We start from the raw sequence: 16,085 nt of genomic DNA on the forward strand, positions 1-16,085 counted from the left end.
GCTTGGAGGTCAGAAGAGAGCATCAGATCCCCTAATATTGGAGTTCTGGATGGTTGTAAACCATGTGGATGCTGGGAATCAAACCTTTGTCCTCTGCCCAGTCTGTCTCTCCAGCCCAGTTTATAAATTCTTCGGAAGATCTGAGAAGTGTGGTTGAGAGAAACCTATGAAGTTGTGAACTAGGCTTGCACACATCAAATGTTTATGTAAGCAGTTCGTAGCACAGATGTGTTTTGACATGGACTTGTACACAACAGAGAGCTGTCTACCCTAAAAAGTGAGCCAGAGCTTATGGGGTGGAATAGAGCTTCCTTGCTCACATCTTGACTTCATCAGGGTCAGAAGTGGTTGGAATAGGAGGCAGTGAGGAAAATTCCTTTTGGTAAAAGCCTGAGGAGACTGCATCTGTGTCACATGGATACAGTCACTCCCGTTAGACCCTTGTGATGTCCCTTACCCGAGGTAAACTATTTGGCAAGCAGCTTTTGGACTGGGGTGGGCACACCTGACTCATCAGATGCGTCAGTGTCACTGGGCTAGACCCAAGGCTTTGTACTCCCTTTTCCTGGGAGGAGTTATTTAGAGTGACAACCCTGGTCCAGAAACAAATGAGGACTTTTTGCAAGAGGAACTTTATGGGCCTGGAGGGATGGCTCAGAGGCTAAGAGCACTTGCTGCTCTTCCAGAGCACAGGGGTTTGATTCTGAACACTCAAATGGCAGCTTAAAACAGACAACAACTCCAGTTCCAGGGGGGTTCAACACCCTCTTCTGGCCTCTACAGGCACTGGACACATGGTGTGCAGCCAAAATGCTCAAACATGTTTTTTTAAAAAATGCTTCTAGTATTCTGAAATCTAGAAAAATTTGAATTTGATAGACGAGGAAAACCAAGCCAGCCCACCCCTAGCACCACCTCTTTGATAGTCCCAAAGTTTGAAGGTCTCTGCACTTGGCTGATCTGCCAAGAGGTAGATTCCAGAGATGTCGGGAGCAGTCTAGTGTTTGTGCAGGCATTTCGTAGAGCCACTGCATGACGGGTATTTGAAGAGGAGCCAAGTTGGCTGCACTGGAAAAAGTTACCGGGGCTCTACAGATAGGAAAAGCCATTGCACAGTGCTGGAGCGGGTGGAGTGTGTGCTGCTGAGGAGGCCCGGCTCGGGTTCCTCAGAAGAGGCCACGCCAGGCATCCATGGTTATGCCTCTGCTCCCCGTAACTTTGTTCAGTGGTGAAGCTCTGCCCAAATGATTTGGAGCATCTTTTCCAGTTATTTCTTGGCTGTTGGGCAAAGGCGAGAACCGGTGCGTCAGAGGTGCAGCTTCGGCCGTCAGAGGGCGCAGAGGTGCCTCCACCGAATGGCGTGGGGAGGGGCGTGGGGTTGAAATTAAATTCATAGAGGAAAGATCTAGTCCTGGGAATTAAAGGATCAGAGTCAGCCTAAGCTGTTCACTGCAAGGATGAGCAGGAGCGAAGACACCAGCGGCTGTACAGAAGGGAAGGAAATTTATTCACGTCCCCCCACCCCACCGCAGCTGCCCCTCCCCCCAGTCAGCGTTAAGCCTATGAGCAGCTCATGGATGAGGAGCTGGGGACAGTCGCCTCAGTTTCCCGCTCAGTTTCCTTGTACCAGACTTCCCTCTTTGCAGCAATGAGGCGAAGGGCCGGGACTCCCTCGGGGCTCAGTTTCTGGAGCCCTGGAGAACCCGCCCCTCTCTCGCCTTAGGAGAAGGAAGGCCTGTGGTTTGTCGGACTATCTTGGACTTCCTCGCCCCGAAGCATCAAGCCTCAGCCGGGCCGAGAGGGAGCTGGGCGAAAGTTCGAATCCCCACCTCGGCAGCTGCACCTGGCCCACCTGACCTCGCACTCCATACACCGCAAGGCTCCCTTCTTCCTCCGAGAAGGCCGCCCTGCTTAGGCTGAGGACGCGGCACCCCAGGCTTGGAGCCGGCCGTTCTGGCGGCAGCCGCTGGGCTTTTAGTGTCGGGTGAGGGTGGCTCCTGGATTTAGGTTAGTCCCGCCTGCCTCCTTTGTCACCTCAACGCCCGACACCTGCGCGGAAGGTGTGTGTGCGACTCCCAGGGCTGGTTCATGGGGTACCACGACCTCGCCAACCCCAGTCTGAAGAGTAAACTAGGGTAGAGGCAGCGGGATCCGGCTCTGGAGCCCGGGGACAGCTCTCCTCCCCCGCGGCGGGTCACTAGCGCGCCGCGCCCACCCGCCCGTCAGGACGGTGACCTCTCCACCCCTTTGAATGCCCCGCCCCCTGTCCAGTTGGTCCCCACCCCACCTCTCCATCCGCACACTCGCAGACTTGGGCTGGAGCCACCCTTGCCAGTAGCCCGGGTCCTGTGCACACTGGAGTTGCCGCCGCCGCTCACCCCAGCACCTGTAGGCCGTGTGTGCCCCCAACTGTCCTGAGTCCTCTGGGCCAAGGAGGGCCATGATTATTCCGGCTGGAACCCCCGAGACCAGCTTGCTGCGGGTTTTGTTCCTGGGACTGAGTACCCTCGGTGAGTCAAACAAACCTCGGGCCTGGAGGGTCTTTGATAGATCCGATCCTAGGGAGGACTTTTGGGGGAGTGGTTGTGACGGGACTTACGCTTGACATTCTTGTCTTTCTTCATCACCCTCCACTTCAGGGTGTCCATGGTTGGTGCTGTGTCTTCTCCCTTCTATGGCCAGAACAGCTCCCAACTTTGGTGTCGGGTGTGGTGTTGGGGAGGGGGATAAGGGCCTCCCTCTCCAGGCAGCACCCTTGGGATGAGTTATGGGAGTTATTCCCGTCTCCTCGCCACCCCCACTCATCACAGCTGGATAAGCTGAGGCACTAGATGAAACAGTGACTAAAGAGCTTAAAGACTTAATTCCAGCCTCCCCCCCCCAAAAAAACACACACACACACACACATTCAAGCTGATACGAAAGATCCCTGGGGGAATATCTGGTCCGCAGCCTTGACGCAAGTACTTCAAGTCAGTATTTCACGTCACAGCATTTCCCCCACCAAGTTCCCTTCTTTCCCTCCCGCTTCCTGCCCTGGAAATCAAAGGAGATGCCCCCAAAGCCTGACCATGAGGTCATTTGGACACAGGAAATTTGGAAAGAGGTCAAATTCTGAGACTAGTCACGCAGCACATTCTCAGGTCTACCATCATCCTTATCTTTTCTCAGATCCGAAGGAACAAGGAAAACAGGGAGGGGGTGCTGAAGTGTCCAAGAGGAAGGAAATCTCCTGAAGCAAGTGCTGGGGAGAGCTTCCTAGGACATCTAGCGGGAGTTGACAGTGACCCAGTGCTTTATCTGGAGAGAGAAGACCCAGTAGAAACGAAGTCCATTATTAGCTATCCCCTGGGCCGTTTTGCTATCTGGGTTTGGCATCTTCTGCTTTAACTCATTTCTCAGGCTACAGGATGCCAGAGCGAGCAAGCCCTAAAGAAGGTAGAGTAAAATTCAGTCGCACTGATGGGGATCTCTTTGTTCCTGCCCACAGTCTCTTTCAGTCTGTGTGCTAGTAGTGTGGAGGGCATGGAATCTTAAGGTCCCCAGATAGGAGTCTCATGAGCTTCTGCCCTCCCGAGCCAGTCCAAAGCTTCGAGAGCTTCCTGCTCCTTCAGCTTCTCCACTCTACTTTTGCATCTTCAACCTCGGCTTCTGTTTCTTTTCTGCATTCTTCCTCAACTTGGCCCTTCTGTGTTGGAAGGGGCAGAGTCAGTCCCGAAGCAAGGGAGGAAAAACCTCCATTGGCTGCCTGGGCATCACAGGCATCCTCTGCAGGTCACCTGTGGCCCCCTCCTTTTTTTTTTTTTTTTTTTTTTTTTTCCTTTCAGCCTTCCGTCTTAGTTTGTCATATCAAAGACCCAGAGCCTAAGTTGTTGCTGTTGGCATGAAAGTTGCCCTTTTTGGCCTCTGGAGGGTTAAATTTGTGCTCGCTGCTCCTGAGGAAGGCACAAGGCAACCAGGCCCTCCTGCTCCAAGTGCTCTTTCGTGGCTCAGAGCTGCCCCTGGAGCGTGAGAAGCCCACAAGGGGAGTTTCTCAGAGAAAGAGGGAAACTAAAAATAGTAGCCCTGGGGAGCAGGGCCCATTCGCTCTGCTTAGGCCCTTCGCCTGTTCTCTCTGGTCTCTCAGATCGGGCCAAATGATGCTATTCTTGAGCTGCTCCAGAGGTCTTCATTGGAACCCAGCTACTTCCCATTTTTCTCCTGAGGCACCCAGTTACCAAAAGGTCTGGCCAAGTAGGGGTCTTCGGCTCCAAGTGAGGCCAGAGCAGAAGGCTGGGAAGTCTTAGGACCTCTTGCATGCCTAGTTTCTCACTGAAGGAGTAAGTGTCTATCGCTGCATCTCACTCCCGCCCCCCACCCCAGCCCCTCGCTTTGCAAACTACAAATGCAAAACCTGGAGGAGGTGGATAGGGCACCCTTGGCGAGCGATGCTCGAGTCCATCTGGGTGCAGACAATTCCCCGTCTTAACTAGCCTTACGGCGAATGTTTCTGAGAAGGCTGGCACCGGCGGCCGCCGCCTGGAGTCTCCAGGTGCGCCTGTAGGCGGAGTCCCCGGGGGAAGTGGAGCTTCTCAAGGCGGGGTTGTTTTCGCCTGCCGAGCCTCCGGTCTAGCGGCCCCGGCTTCATTGTCTTCTGCCTTATCGGCAGGCGCAAGTTTCCTGCTCCTTCCACAGGGACCCGCCAGGAAATGTCAGGGGTGGGGGATACCACGAAGGACAAGGAATAGGGGTGGGGTCCCGAGTTAAGACGAGGCCGGGAAGCGATGGGGGAGGCGCGCATCCTGGCTCGGTGGGCTCTGGGTCTCCCCAGCCTTCCGCCCGGCTCTGCCAACACAGACCGTCTGCAGCCTCTAAGCTCTTGCTGCCTGCTCACCTTCCCCAAGGTGGCAGCTAGTCCTGAGTGCCGAGTGCTGTGATTCGGGAAGAGCGGGGCCCAGGACCAGGGCCGTCAGAGTCCCCAGGCTCGGTTCTATACTTACCCAAAGTTATTTCCCAAAAGGCTTTAGCACTCCACGCCCGCTCCATTCTCCAAAGGGCGAAAAGCAAGTGCTCTGGGCACTGTAGTGCCAACAGGTTCCCCTAACTGAAGTTGACACCCCTGTCCACCCAAATGCAGGACGCAGGATGCACGTCCGGCAAGCTTTGTACTTGTGAGAAGATTGTCCTCACCTTCCTCCCTGAAACTCCCTGCAACCCAGCGGCACTCGCTTTGATAGCCAGGAACCCAAAAGTGTTCTTGAGGATTTGGCTGGGTCTCAGTCATGCGGTTTCTTAGGGGAGCAGACTCAATGGGACAGAGCGGAGGCCTGGGATTCCCCTAGTCTCCGGCAGGCACGGGAGCTGGGAAGCACAGTACTCGCACTCGCAATCCGGTGTTCAGAAGCAGCTGTGCGTTTAATGAGTAACTGATCAGCCTACCCCCTCGATCTGTCATCCATCCGGGTGTAAGAAGTCCGGGTGACCAGGACCGGCACCCCCATTCTCCCTTGCCTTTCACCAAAGAGATTGGAAGAGCAAGAGTATAACGTGGGGTGTGGATCAAAAGCAGGTCTACCTTCCCTTCTGAAATCGCCCTTCCTCGACGTGGAATCTGCTCAGATTCTGTACCTCTGAATTAGAATGAATACATAAAATTGTGGTACCACCCCCACTCTAGACGCAAGACTTCAGAGTGAGGAAGAGCAGGGCCTTTGGAAAGAGGTCTCCTGTCGCTCCTCTAGGCTTTGTCCTTCCTCGAGGGACATTTCCCCCCCCCCATGCCCCCTCAAGGGACAGACGTTGTCCAGGGCCCTTGGGCTGACCAGGGAACTAGCCCTGGGAGGTCCCATCTCCTTGCTCTGTTTTCAGCTTCCTTCTCACTGGCTCAGCTGGAGCTGCACGTGCCCACCGGCCTCAGCAAATTGGAGGCGGTAGAGGGAGAGGAAGTGGTGTTGCCCGCCTGGTACACGATGACACGGGAGGAGTCTTCATCCCACCCCTGGGAGGTGCCCATCCTGATTTGGTTCTTGGAACAAGAAGGGAAGGAACTAAACCAGGTGAGGAGAAAATCTTAGCCAATGACAACCTAGGGAATGTAGGGCTGGGCTCGCAGAGAACGAGGGTGCAGGACAACGGCATAGGAAAGAGCAAGAGGCCTCAAAGGATCCGGGTTGGCGCCTATTGTAAAATCCAGTGCATAAAACTTGGTCAAAGCACAGGCGGGTGGGGGTGGGGTCGGGTGGGGTGGGTGTAGGGCTGAGGATTGAGGAAACACGGGGTGAGTAAAACAATCTTTTTCTTTTTGGAGACCTGGTCTCACCCTATACACCCATCTTGCCTCAAAACTCACAGAGGCCCGCCTGCCTCCGCCTCCTGAACGCTGAGATTAAAGGCAGGGGTACCATGGCCTGCATCATCCATTTTAAAAGCTCTACATGTGCTGTGTGTGTAGGCATTTTCTGAGCTTGAGATGTTGTCAAGTACAGGCCACATCTCTTCCTGGATCCCCTTGCCTTCCAGCCCCCTCTCCCCCCCCCCCCCCCATCATCATCATGCTTGTGTATGTATGGGCTTGTATGTGCCATGATGCTAGAGAGAACAACTTTCAGGAATCAGCATTTTCCTTCTGTCTTTATATGCGTTCCAGGGATTGAACTCAGATCATCAGGCTTGGTGGCAAATGCTTTTATCCAGTGAGGACTGGCACTCAGTGGTTCTTTTATCCGGAAGCTGATGTCAGATTCTTGTTACTTGCATGGATTTCTTGCACAGTCTTGGAAAATGTATTCAAGGAAGTTGTTTGATCTTTTCTTTTGTTGGTTTGTTTGTTTTCTGGGTTTTTTTTTTTGGTTTGTTTTTTTGGTTGTTTTTTTTTTTTTTTGGCACAGGGTCTCTCTATAAAGCTCTGGCTGTCCCGGAGCTTACTACGTAGACCAGGCAGGGCTTGAACTCCTAGAGATCTCCCTGCTTCTGCCTTCCTGTGTGCTGGGATTAAAGGTGTGTGCCACCATGCCTGGTCTTGTTTTGTTTGAGACAGAGTCTCATAGTTTATTCTGGCCTTAAACTTATGATTCTCTTGCCTCCACCTCCCAAGGGCTGGAATTATGCAATGCTGGGTATGGACCTAGGGATTCCTGTACACACGAGTGAGGCAGGCACTTTACCAATTTACCTTTTCGTTCAATCTCCCATTGACACTTTTTTTGCACATATGCATGTTTGTATGTGTGTGTGTGTGTGTGTGCATGTGTTGATGTTTGTACATGTGTGTACATGTTCATGTGCACATGCATGTAAAAAAGCCAGAAGTCAAGCTTGGGTGTTATTCTTCAGGCACTATCTATCTCGTTTTTGAGAGACGGCCTCACACTAGGCTTGGAGTGCACCCAGCGGGCTAGTCTGAGAGACCGCTTGTTTGCGGCTTTCCAGATTTGGGATTATAAGTGCTCTCTCTACCTTGCTAGGGTTTTTTGGTTGTTTTGATTTTTTAAAGATCTTCATGCTTGCAGGACAAGCACATTCAGAGACTGAGTTATCTCTCCCAGCCATACCCTGCCCCCCTCAACACATACACAGACTTCATCTGTGTAGCCCTGGCTGTCCTAGAATTCCCTATGTAGACCAGACTGGCCTCAAACTCAGAGATCCACCTGCCTCTGTCTCTTGAGTGCTGGGATTAAAGGCAAATGTCATCACCACCCGGCCAGCCATACCTTTTTACATTAAGAAATAAAAATCTTTTCTCTTTTTTAAAAGATGTGCCCTTTAACGGTAGAACGTTTCCATCTGACAATCTATAATCTAAGTTTCTTCCATATACGCTTCCTCTTGCATTTCCCCTTCTTCTCCCACTACATATTCACCTAAAAAGCCACCATAAAAGCTGAGAGATGGTCCACATGGGAAAGGAGAGCGGCCAGGCATTGTGAGCGGGTAGGTAGGAAGATGGGTAAATGAAAAGTGGTTCAGGTCAGGAGGCTGGGTTCAAGTGAGGAGGCTGAGAAGAAGTCCATTTTGGAGGAGGGGGACAGGCTGAGCCTGTGTGTGAACAGATGCATCACAGACTAGTAACAGACATCCTGCCTCCACTAGGTGCTGTCCTATATCAATGGAATTTTGTCAAAAAATTCTCGAGTATCCCTTGTCCACTCTATCTCCACACGGAACGTGTCTCTGAGGCTGGAGGCCGTCCAGGAGGAAGACTCTGGAACCTACCGCTGCTCTGTCAATGTACAGGACAGTGAAAGCACAGGCCTGGGCCACAGCTCCAAAAGCCTAGAACTCAAAGTGCTGGGTGAGTAGAAAGGGTACATCTCCGGATCCCTTCCCACCCCGGCCCAGGGAGGTCAGGCGGGTCTCCCTCTCCAGTGGCCAAGTAGAAGACCTGGGGATGAAATGTGGAATGACAAAAGAGAGTGAGGGAGGGAAACCTGCGTCCTTAGGGTCTGGATTTTAACCCATCTTTTCTTCTCCAGTCCCTCCAGCTCTTCCATCCTGTAGTTTCCAGGGTGTACCCTACGTGGGGACCAATGTGACCCTGAACTGCAAGTCCCCAAGGAGTAAGCCTACTGCGCAATACCAATGGGAGAAGCTGGCCCCATCCCCCCAGGTCTTCTTTGGACCAGCCTTAGGTAAGGGAATTTCTGGATGTCACTGACATGGTGACTGAAGATGGGGAAGGATGAGAGGCATTTCACAGACTGGGGTGACAAGGGTAGGCATGACAGAACGGGACAGGAGGAAGATGTCCTATTAGGTGTAGGTGCTGCATGCTCGATGCTTCCACGAACTTCCAAGTATACTGTTACTGCGGTCTGGAGCTAAACTGCCTGCTTCACATTCCAGTCCTGCCACTCAATAACTGTGACTGTGCTCCCATCCCCCATTTCTAAACTGAGATTTATACATACCAACTATGGAAAATATCTCTGTGTGTGTGTGTGTGTGTGTGTGTGTGTGTGTGTGTGTTGCTGGCAATTGAACTCAGGACCTTGTACATGAAAGGCAGGCACTCTAACACTGAGTCACACCCCAAACATCTTTGGTTTTTGAGACAGTCTTACTAAATAGCTAAGGCTGGCCTCAAACTAATCCCTCTGCGTTAGCCTGCTGAGTGCTAGGATTACACCACTATGTTCAGCAACTGGAATATTTTAAATATAAGCATTAGATAACTTTAGAAGATCATTATTAATTGCTGGGACTTTTCAATAGTTTTTTTTTTTATTGTATAAAATAACAGGAGGGTTTTTTTTTTTTTTTTTGAGACAAGGTTTCTCTGTGTAGCCCTGGCTGTCCCGGAACTCACTATGTAGGCGAGGCTGACCTTAAACTCACAGAAATCTGCCTGCCTCTGCCTCCAAAGTACTGAGATTAAAGGTGGGCATCACTACGCCCAACTCAATGGATATCATTTTCAAAGCTATATATTGAAGTATTATTGTAAATATTTTAAACAAGTTATTATTATTATTAGTGTGTGTGTGAATGATGGGTGTGTGAGCATGTGTGCCATGGTACGTGCTTGAGTACAATTCGTGGAGTTGGTTCTCTCTTTCCACTTTTGTGTGGGTTTCAAGGATTGAACTTAGGTGGCCAGGCTTGTGTGGCAAGTGTCTTTACTCACTGAACCACCTCACTGGCCCCAAAATATTGCTTTAAAGTGTCAGTGGGGGAATAGGAAGAAATACACAAGTATAGCCAAGTGTTAACAGCTGCTGGGTAGAGGTGTGGGTATAAACATTTTTACTTCTCCCCTTTTCTACTTTGCACTGGACCTATTTATTTTATTTTATTGGTGCTATGGATGGAACCCAGGGTCTTTCACACACTGAACATTGATTTTACTACTGAACTAAACCCCTGGGACCCACTGGACTTTCTTCCTCAAATATAAGTTGACCACACATGTGGAGGCCGGCTCTCAACCTTGGGTGTCATTCTCAGGAGCTATCTGCTCTAGTGTGTGAGACAGCGTCTCTCACTGGGATCTACGGTTACGGAGTTGGCTAGCACGGCTGGCCACCACTTTAGCTGAACTATTTCCTCAGCCCCTCATTTGAGCATTTTAAGAATTATATAAGAATTTAAAAAGGGCGCAGTGAATAGGTTTTTTGTGACTATTTGATAAGCTAGTACACGTAAAGAACCCAGGCTGGGCTTCAGCACATAGTCAACAGCCAAAGGATCAGAATGACGAATCTTTACAATCTTCTCAACCCCACCAGGTAAGGAGCATTATCCCCACTTCACAGATGAAGAAGTGGGGACCCACAAGGGTCACATGAGGTGTTTGAGACCCCAGTTTTTTTAGTTGCTAGTCAAATGTTCTTTCTGTCCCCTCCTCTCTTCACATCGCCTTTTGGAAACACGTATCAAAATGATGCTTTGATTTTCTGTGTGGCACTTCCTTCTAGACATCAGTTGGAACTACTGAGGAATAGAAATGGAGCAGGCATTGAGCTAGCCTCTCTGCAGAGTCCAGAGTGCTGCCACAATGCTTCCTGCTCATAAGGCCACGGATAAGCAGTGACTTTCAGAGCCTAGAAGAGGGCATTCCGGAAGTAGGGCATGGTATATGTTTTCTTAACGGAAAAGCTGGCTCCTGGACTGATAGCTAAATTGCCTCCATAGATGCTGTCCGTGGATCCTTAAAGCTCACCAACCTTTCCACTTCCATGTCTGGAGTCTATGTCTGCAAGGCTCAAAACAGAGTGGGTTTTAGCCAGTGCAACGTGACCCTGGAAGTGATGACAGGTCAGTGAGGGGTAAGTGTGGGGAAGAAGTGTGATCAGTGGATGGCTTTACAGGAGAGGAAGACACCTGTCTGATGAGGCTTCTCATTGAATCATGCCTGGGAATTGGACATGGTCAAAGGCAGGGACAAATGTTTGGTCACTGTCCGGCCATTTTCTACTTGACCGTCCTCTACCCCCATCCTAACAGAGAAAAGAGGGGAATGTAATGAGCAGTGGGACTTGAGGGGATAAGGGGAATGTAATGGTGATAGTTGAGTAGTGGGACTTGAGGGGATAAGGGGAATGTAATGGTGATAGTTGAGTAGTGGGACTTGAGGGGATAAGGGGAATGTAATGGTGATAGTTGAGTAGTGGGACTTGAGGGGATAAGGAACAGATAAGTGTCCCCTCCTCTGACACTAAGGATTTTTCAGGATCTAAGGCTGCTGTGGTCACTGGAGCAGTTGTGGGCACTCTGCTTGGGTTGGTGCTGCTGGCTGGACTGGTCTTGTTATACCAACGCCGCAGCAAGACCCTGGAGGAGCTGGCCAATGATATCAAGTAGGTGTCCCTGATCTTTGAGGAGGTGGGAACTCTGGTGACTTTTCTCTGGAGTCTGGGAATTCAGGCCTCTCCCATTTTTAATGGGAAGGTGGATGGTAGCCGTCACATTCCTAAGAGAAGATTTAAAGGAAGAGAGCAAGGGATTTGATGTGTGTGGAGGGGCAGTAAGACAAACATGTAGGACTTCTTCTCCCTTTTCTCCTTTTGGCTTCTGATGTGTGACTTATTTGATGACCAGGGAAGATGCCGTTGCTCCCCGGACTTTGCCTTGGACCAAAGGCTCAGACACAATCTCCAAAAATGGGACGCTTTCCTCCGTCACCTCAGCACGGGCTCTCCGGCCACCCAAGGCTGCTCCTCCAAGACCTGGCACATTTACTCCCACACCCAGTGTCTCTAGCCAAGCCCTGTCCTCACCAAGACTGCCCAGGACAGACGGGCCCCCACCTCAGGCTGTATCTCTGAGCCCAGGTGGGGTTTCTTCTTCTGCTCTGAGCCGTATGGGCGCTGTGCCTGTGATGGTGCCCGCTCAGAGTCAGGCTGGGTCTCTTGTGTGATGGCCCGGGCACTCATTGACTAAATCTGGTATCTCACCTTCCTGTAAAGGTCACCTGTGGTACAGAGGAATGAATCTTGGGGGGATAGCCACACTCTAGACCTCCAGTCCTCTGCCCCTACCTCCTTTTATTGTTGGAAAACTGGGCCTCAGTAGACTGAAGTCTGGGTCGAAGGAGAAACAAAGGAAGTGGACCTGAGAAGCGGGGGAGGGGGGGCTCACGGGGGAGGGGGCTCAAGGGGGGGTGGGGTTCCACGGGGGAGGGGGGCTCCACTTCTTCCCTGCTTCTCTCTGTGAAGCCAGATGAATGCTGCTGAGATTGGCTACCCTCCAAGGGCTTTGGAGGAGACTGCCAGCTGGTGAAGCCCCTGGCTCTGTGATCTGTACAAACACACTATCTAATGCTGTCCTTTGCTGCCCACTCTAACTCCCTGTATTAATATAACCTGTCCTGCTGGCTTGGCTGGGTTTTGTTGGAGCAGGGGATAAGGAAGACATTTTTTTTTTAAAAAAAAAAACTAACTTGAAATTGGTGTTTTTGTTTTTATTTTGCAAATTTCAATAAAGATACTTTGCATTTTCATGAACTAGTAATCCAATCACTTTCGCTAACCTGGGCTTCACAGAAACTGAGTTGCGGGAGGCTATGAAGTCGATCCTACCTACTCAGGTTGTGCATCCAGGAGACTTAATACAACTGCAGGGAATACTGCCTTATAGTTCTTCTAGAGTCTGTAGAGGGGCCATTCACGGTCACATGGAAAGGGAAGGTGCCAAGAACCCGAGGCTGCAGAGCCCCTCACCTCATCTGAACAAGGAGGTGACAGTGAACTGGGGCACTTGCTGCTGGTGCCCCGGGCTTGGGTCTCCATACCACACACTCCATTGCTTTTCCTCTCCAGGGTGAGGTTCCCCTGTGTTCTCTTTCCCATGCCTCTGCATCCTTAACAAACACACCTTCCTACTCTCCGGGTAGCAGTCCCCTTTGACAGTTGAGGAAAGACTTAGGGTGTGGTACAGGTTGATATCCTAATACCACCCTGTTCTTTCCTACCCAGAGTGGGGTCTTCGGACCTCAGTTTCTCCGTCCCCAGTGGTTCTCCAATGGAGAAGTGGGTGTAGTTTCCCTGGAGAGACTCTTATTTACCCCAGCAAGTGGTGGGAAGAGAATGTCTGAAGAGTCCAGGCCAGCTTACCTCCCAGGGACGGATGCTCACTGTCTTTGGCCCCCAAGGTGACAGCATCGGCCAGTGGGTATCAGAATGCCTTCTCTCCTGACAAAGACACTTCCTTGTGGAGTTCCAGTTCTGAATCCTTGTCTTTAGGCTGCCCTCCCCAAGCTCAGGTCCTTCTCCAGGGCTTGAAAGCTTCAGAAATTAGGGGGAAATTAGGGAGAAAGAAGTATCCCATAATCAGGCCTGGAGGAGGGAGGAGCATTTCCCTTACCTGAGGGTGCCCGCCTCTGCCCTTGTTTGCTCTGAGATAGGCAGTCTCTCTCCTGCCCAGCACAGGGCGGCTGCCCTTCGGGGTTTTCCTAGACTCTCACGTCCTCCAGACTTACAGACGACAGACAGCACCAGGAGACAGTCGTGGTCATGGCTTGGGCTTTCCTCTGCGGACCCTTGCTGGGCTTCCTGTGCCTGAGCGGTGAGGAGAGGCTGGGAGGGCCGAACCCAGGCGACAGCGAGCTGGGGGCAGGGCTGGGCTTCCCTGCCTGGCTCAGTCCATTAGGCCAGGAGCCATTGTGCCAGGCTGGGAAGGGGGCACTGAAGGCGGGAAGGAAGGAGCAGAGAGGCAAGCTGCCAGCTAATGAGTTCAGCCTCTCTCACCATCTAAGGATTTACCACTGCAGGGCCTTTTCTTGTTTCCTTTTCTGTCAATACATCCTCATACCTGGCCCAGTCTTGAACCTTTTACCCACAAAAACCGGGCTGGGTCGTGGGCTCCTCCCTCCCGGAAACCTCAAGTTTCAGGAGAGAAGGGGTTGAATTGAAGGAGCGGGTTGCGCCGTGGCAAGGGAAGCCCCAGCCTCTAACAACCGCGGCAGTGTAGGATAGACCCTCCAGATCAGTGGGATTGGGGTCCTCAGTCCCAGGGCTAGCCGTGGAGGTGACTGTGCCCGCTGAGCCACTGAGCATGCCGATGGGCAAGACAGCCGAGCTGAGCTGCAGTTACAGGACATCGGTGGGAGACAGCTTCGCCTTGGAGTGGAGTTTTGTTCAGCCTGGGAAGCCCATCTCCACATCTCTTCCCGTGAGTTGAGAGCAGCTGTGCCTGCTGGGATTGGCCGGGGACAGAGGACTCACCCAGGATGAAGGGTGGGCAGGGCGTTTGCCTCTTGGGGCTTCAGCTAGTTTGGCCCTACATTCTCCCTTCCTTTCCCACAGCTCCTGTGTCCAACTCCCCTAAGCAAATGTAACTCGATTCAGTTATTACGTTCACCGAACCCGAGGTGTTGTGATTGATAGTATAGTGCTATCTATCTATTTATCTATATATATATTATATAGAATATATATTATATAGAATATAAAATAGTATATATTCTGCTGCTAGGCAGAAAAGGGGACATGAACGCCTTGGGCCTCTTCTCAGATTCTGTACTTCACCAATGACCACCTGTATCCCACCGGCTCCAAAGCAGATCGGGCCAGCCTTCTCCACAACCCCCCCACAGGAGGAGTGGCTACCCTGAAACTGACTGACCTCCGCCCCTCAGACACGGGAACCTACCTCTGCAACGTTAACAACCCACCAGACTTCTACACCAATGGGTTGGGGGTAATCAACCTTACTGTGCTGGGTAAGGCATGCTGGGGATGCACTAGCCTCTCCCACCCTGTAAGTGTGCACTGACCCTGCCCAAACCCCTCCTGACTGACTTGCAGTCCAGGTACACAGATACATTTGGGAGCCTCAAGAAAAAATTACCCCCTCCCAAGACTTTTAATCTAGATGGTCATATTAAAACTCTACCCCACAGTCTCTCCCTTAGGGCCTAGTATCAATGTGTCACACAGAGACACAGAGACAGAGACAGACAGAGAAAGGGAGAGACAGAAAGAGAGAAAGAGAGAGAGAGAGAGAGAGAGAGAGAGAGAGAGAGAGAGAGAGAGAGAGAGAGAGAAACAGAATGAACCATAGAGGTGGCAGGGGGCTGAGTCATATTCCACTGGCTCCACCACTCATCCAGGAACTTCCTATTGGTAACTCAGATTTGCATTCTGCCCCTCCCAATGTCAGTGACAAAGAAGGGAAGGGCCGAGAGGAACAAAGCCTCTATAATTGGGTGCCACATTGTGTTCAGAGCTTCCACCTCTCCATAAATCAGAGCCTGTTCCAAGCGGAGCAATAAGAAATTTTGAGGGCTGGAGAGATGGCTCAGAGGTTAAGAGCACCGACTGCTCTTCCAGAGGTCCTGAGTTCAATTCCCAGCACCCACATGGTGGCTGACAACCATCTGTAATGAGATCTGGCGCCCTCTTCCGTATACATAATAAATAAATAAATCTTTAAAAAAAAAAGAGATTTTGAAAGCAGACAGGGGTGTTTATGAAAAAGAGAAGGCCTAAGATCTGCTGTGTGTCCTGTATATTCAAATATCTGAAGGGCCTTCAGGTGGAGGAGAAATTGTAATTTCTCTTTATGGGCCCCGGTGGCGAGAACTGAAACCAGTGTGTATTGTATTAACAACGTGTTTGGGCTCAGCATGAGGAAGCCTTTTCTAAGACTCAGAATTCCCAGTCGTGGAAATCACTTCCGAGGCATGGACCGTGATTTGGCAGAGATGTTCAAGCAGGAAATGCTGGACTCAACAGGTCTGGGGTTAGAGGATCACTGAGGTTCTTCTGCGGTTTTTGCAGTGCCCCCCAGTCACCCCTTATGCAGCCACAGTGGGCAAACCTCTGTGGGAGGTTCTGCTGCCCTGAGATGCAGCTCCTCTGAGGGAGCGCCCAAGCCAGTGTACAACTGGGTACGCCTTGGATCTTTTCCTACACCTCCTCCTGGTAGCATGGTTCAAGGTAAGAGCGCAGACCATTGGGAGGACGGGACCGGAGACCTAAGATCCGATCTCTAAAGCCCATGCCCCACATCAGTTCTTGACTAAGGCCCTTCCCCTCCTCCTTCCTTCTATTGATGCCTTCCTGTCTGTCTTCCTGCTGGTGCTTGGGAAATAATTCTAAATGTCCTGATAGCCCGGAAGAGAGTAGAGGGCAGGGGACAGTCTTACAAGTTCCTACTTGTCCACT

At 51.3% G+C, this 16,085-nt stretch overlaps 2 protein-coding genes across 3 annotated transcripts in view; both read left to right on the forward strand.

The window, feature by feature from the left end:
• Positions 1-1,561: 1,561 nt before the first annotated feature.
• Esam (endothelial cell adhesion molecule) lies at positions 1,562-12,047 on the forward strand. 2 transcript variants are annotated; one of them, XM_052756891.1, is made up of 8 exons: positions 1,562-2,510; positions 4,127-4,319; positions 5,848-6,035; positions 8,071-8,272; positions 8,454-8,609; positions 10,612-10,734; positions 11,150-11,276; positions 11,518-12,047. In XM_052756891.1, the coding sequence occupies exons 3-8, from the start codon at positions 5,949-5,951 to the stop codon at positions 11,834-11,836; spliced, it is 1,014 nt and encodes a 337-aa protein (XP_052612851.1). In that variant the 5' UTR covers positions 1,562-2,510; positions 4,127-4,319; positions 5,848-5,948; the 3' UTR covers positions 11,837-12,047. The 2 variants fall into 2 exon arrangements, with proteins under 2 accessions (XP_052612851.1, XP_052612842.1); XM_052756882.1 differs by lacking the exon at positions 4,127-4,319 and having other exon boundaries at positions 1,564-2,510.
• Positions 12,048-12,094: 47 nt separating this feature from the next.
• Vsig2 (V-set and immunoglobulin domain containing 2) overlaps positions 12,095-16,085 on the forward strand; it is a 6,772-nt gene continuing 2,781 nt past the window's right edge. Inside the window, exons 1-4 of the mRNA XM_052756914.1 lie at positions 12,095-13,482; positions 13,931-14,088; positions 14,431-14,638; positions 15,699-15,857. Of these exons, the coding sequence (XP_052612874.1) occupies positions 13,431-13,482; positions 13,931-14,088; positions 14,431-14,638; positions 15,699-15,857 (577 nt within the window). The 5' untranslated portion in view covers positions 12,095-13,430. The remainder of the gene's footprint in view (positions 13,483-13,930; positions 14,089-14,430; positions 14,639-15,698; positions 15,858-16,085) is intronic.

This window comes from Peromyscus californicus, unplaced genomic scaffold (genome assembly GCF_007827085.1).
Source record: "Peromyscus californicus insignis strain IS unplaced genomic scaffold, ASM782708v3 Scaffold_11__1_contigs__length_118956290, whole genome shotgun sequence".
Taxonomy (NCBI): Eukaryota; Metazoa; Chordata; class Mammalia; order Rodentia; family Cricetidae; genus Peromyscus; species Peromyscus californicus.

Bases quoted from the DNA above. Each gene is read 5' to 3' on its own strand.
- Esam (XM_052756882.1), top strand. From the start codon at position 2,441: ATGATTATTCCGGCTGGAACCCCCGAGACCAGCTTGCTGCGGGTTTTG. The intron at 2,511-5,847 runs GTGAGTCAAACA...CTCTGTTTTCAG, and splicing joins CCTGGGACTGAGTACCCTCG to CTTCCTTCTCACTGGCTCAG. The intron at 8,273-8,453 runs GTGAGTAGAAAG...TTTCTTCTCCAG, and splicing joins CCTAGAACTCAAAGTGCTGG to TCCCTCCAGCTCTTCCATCC.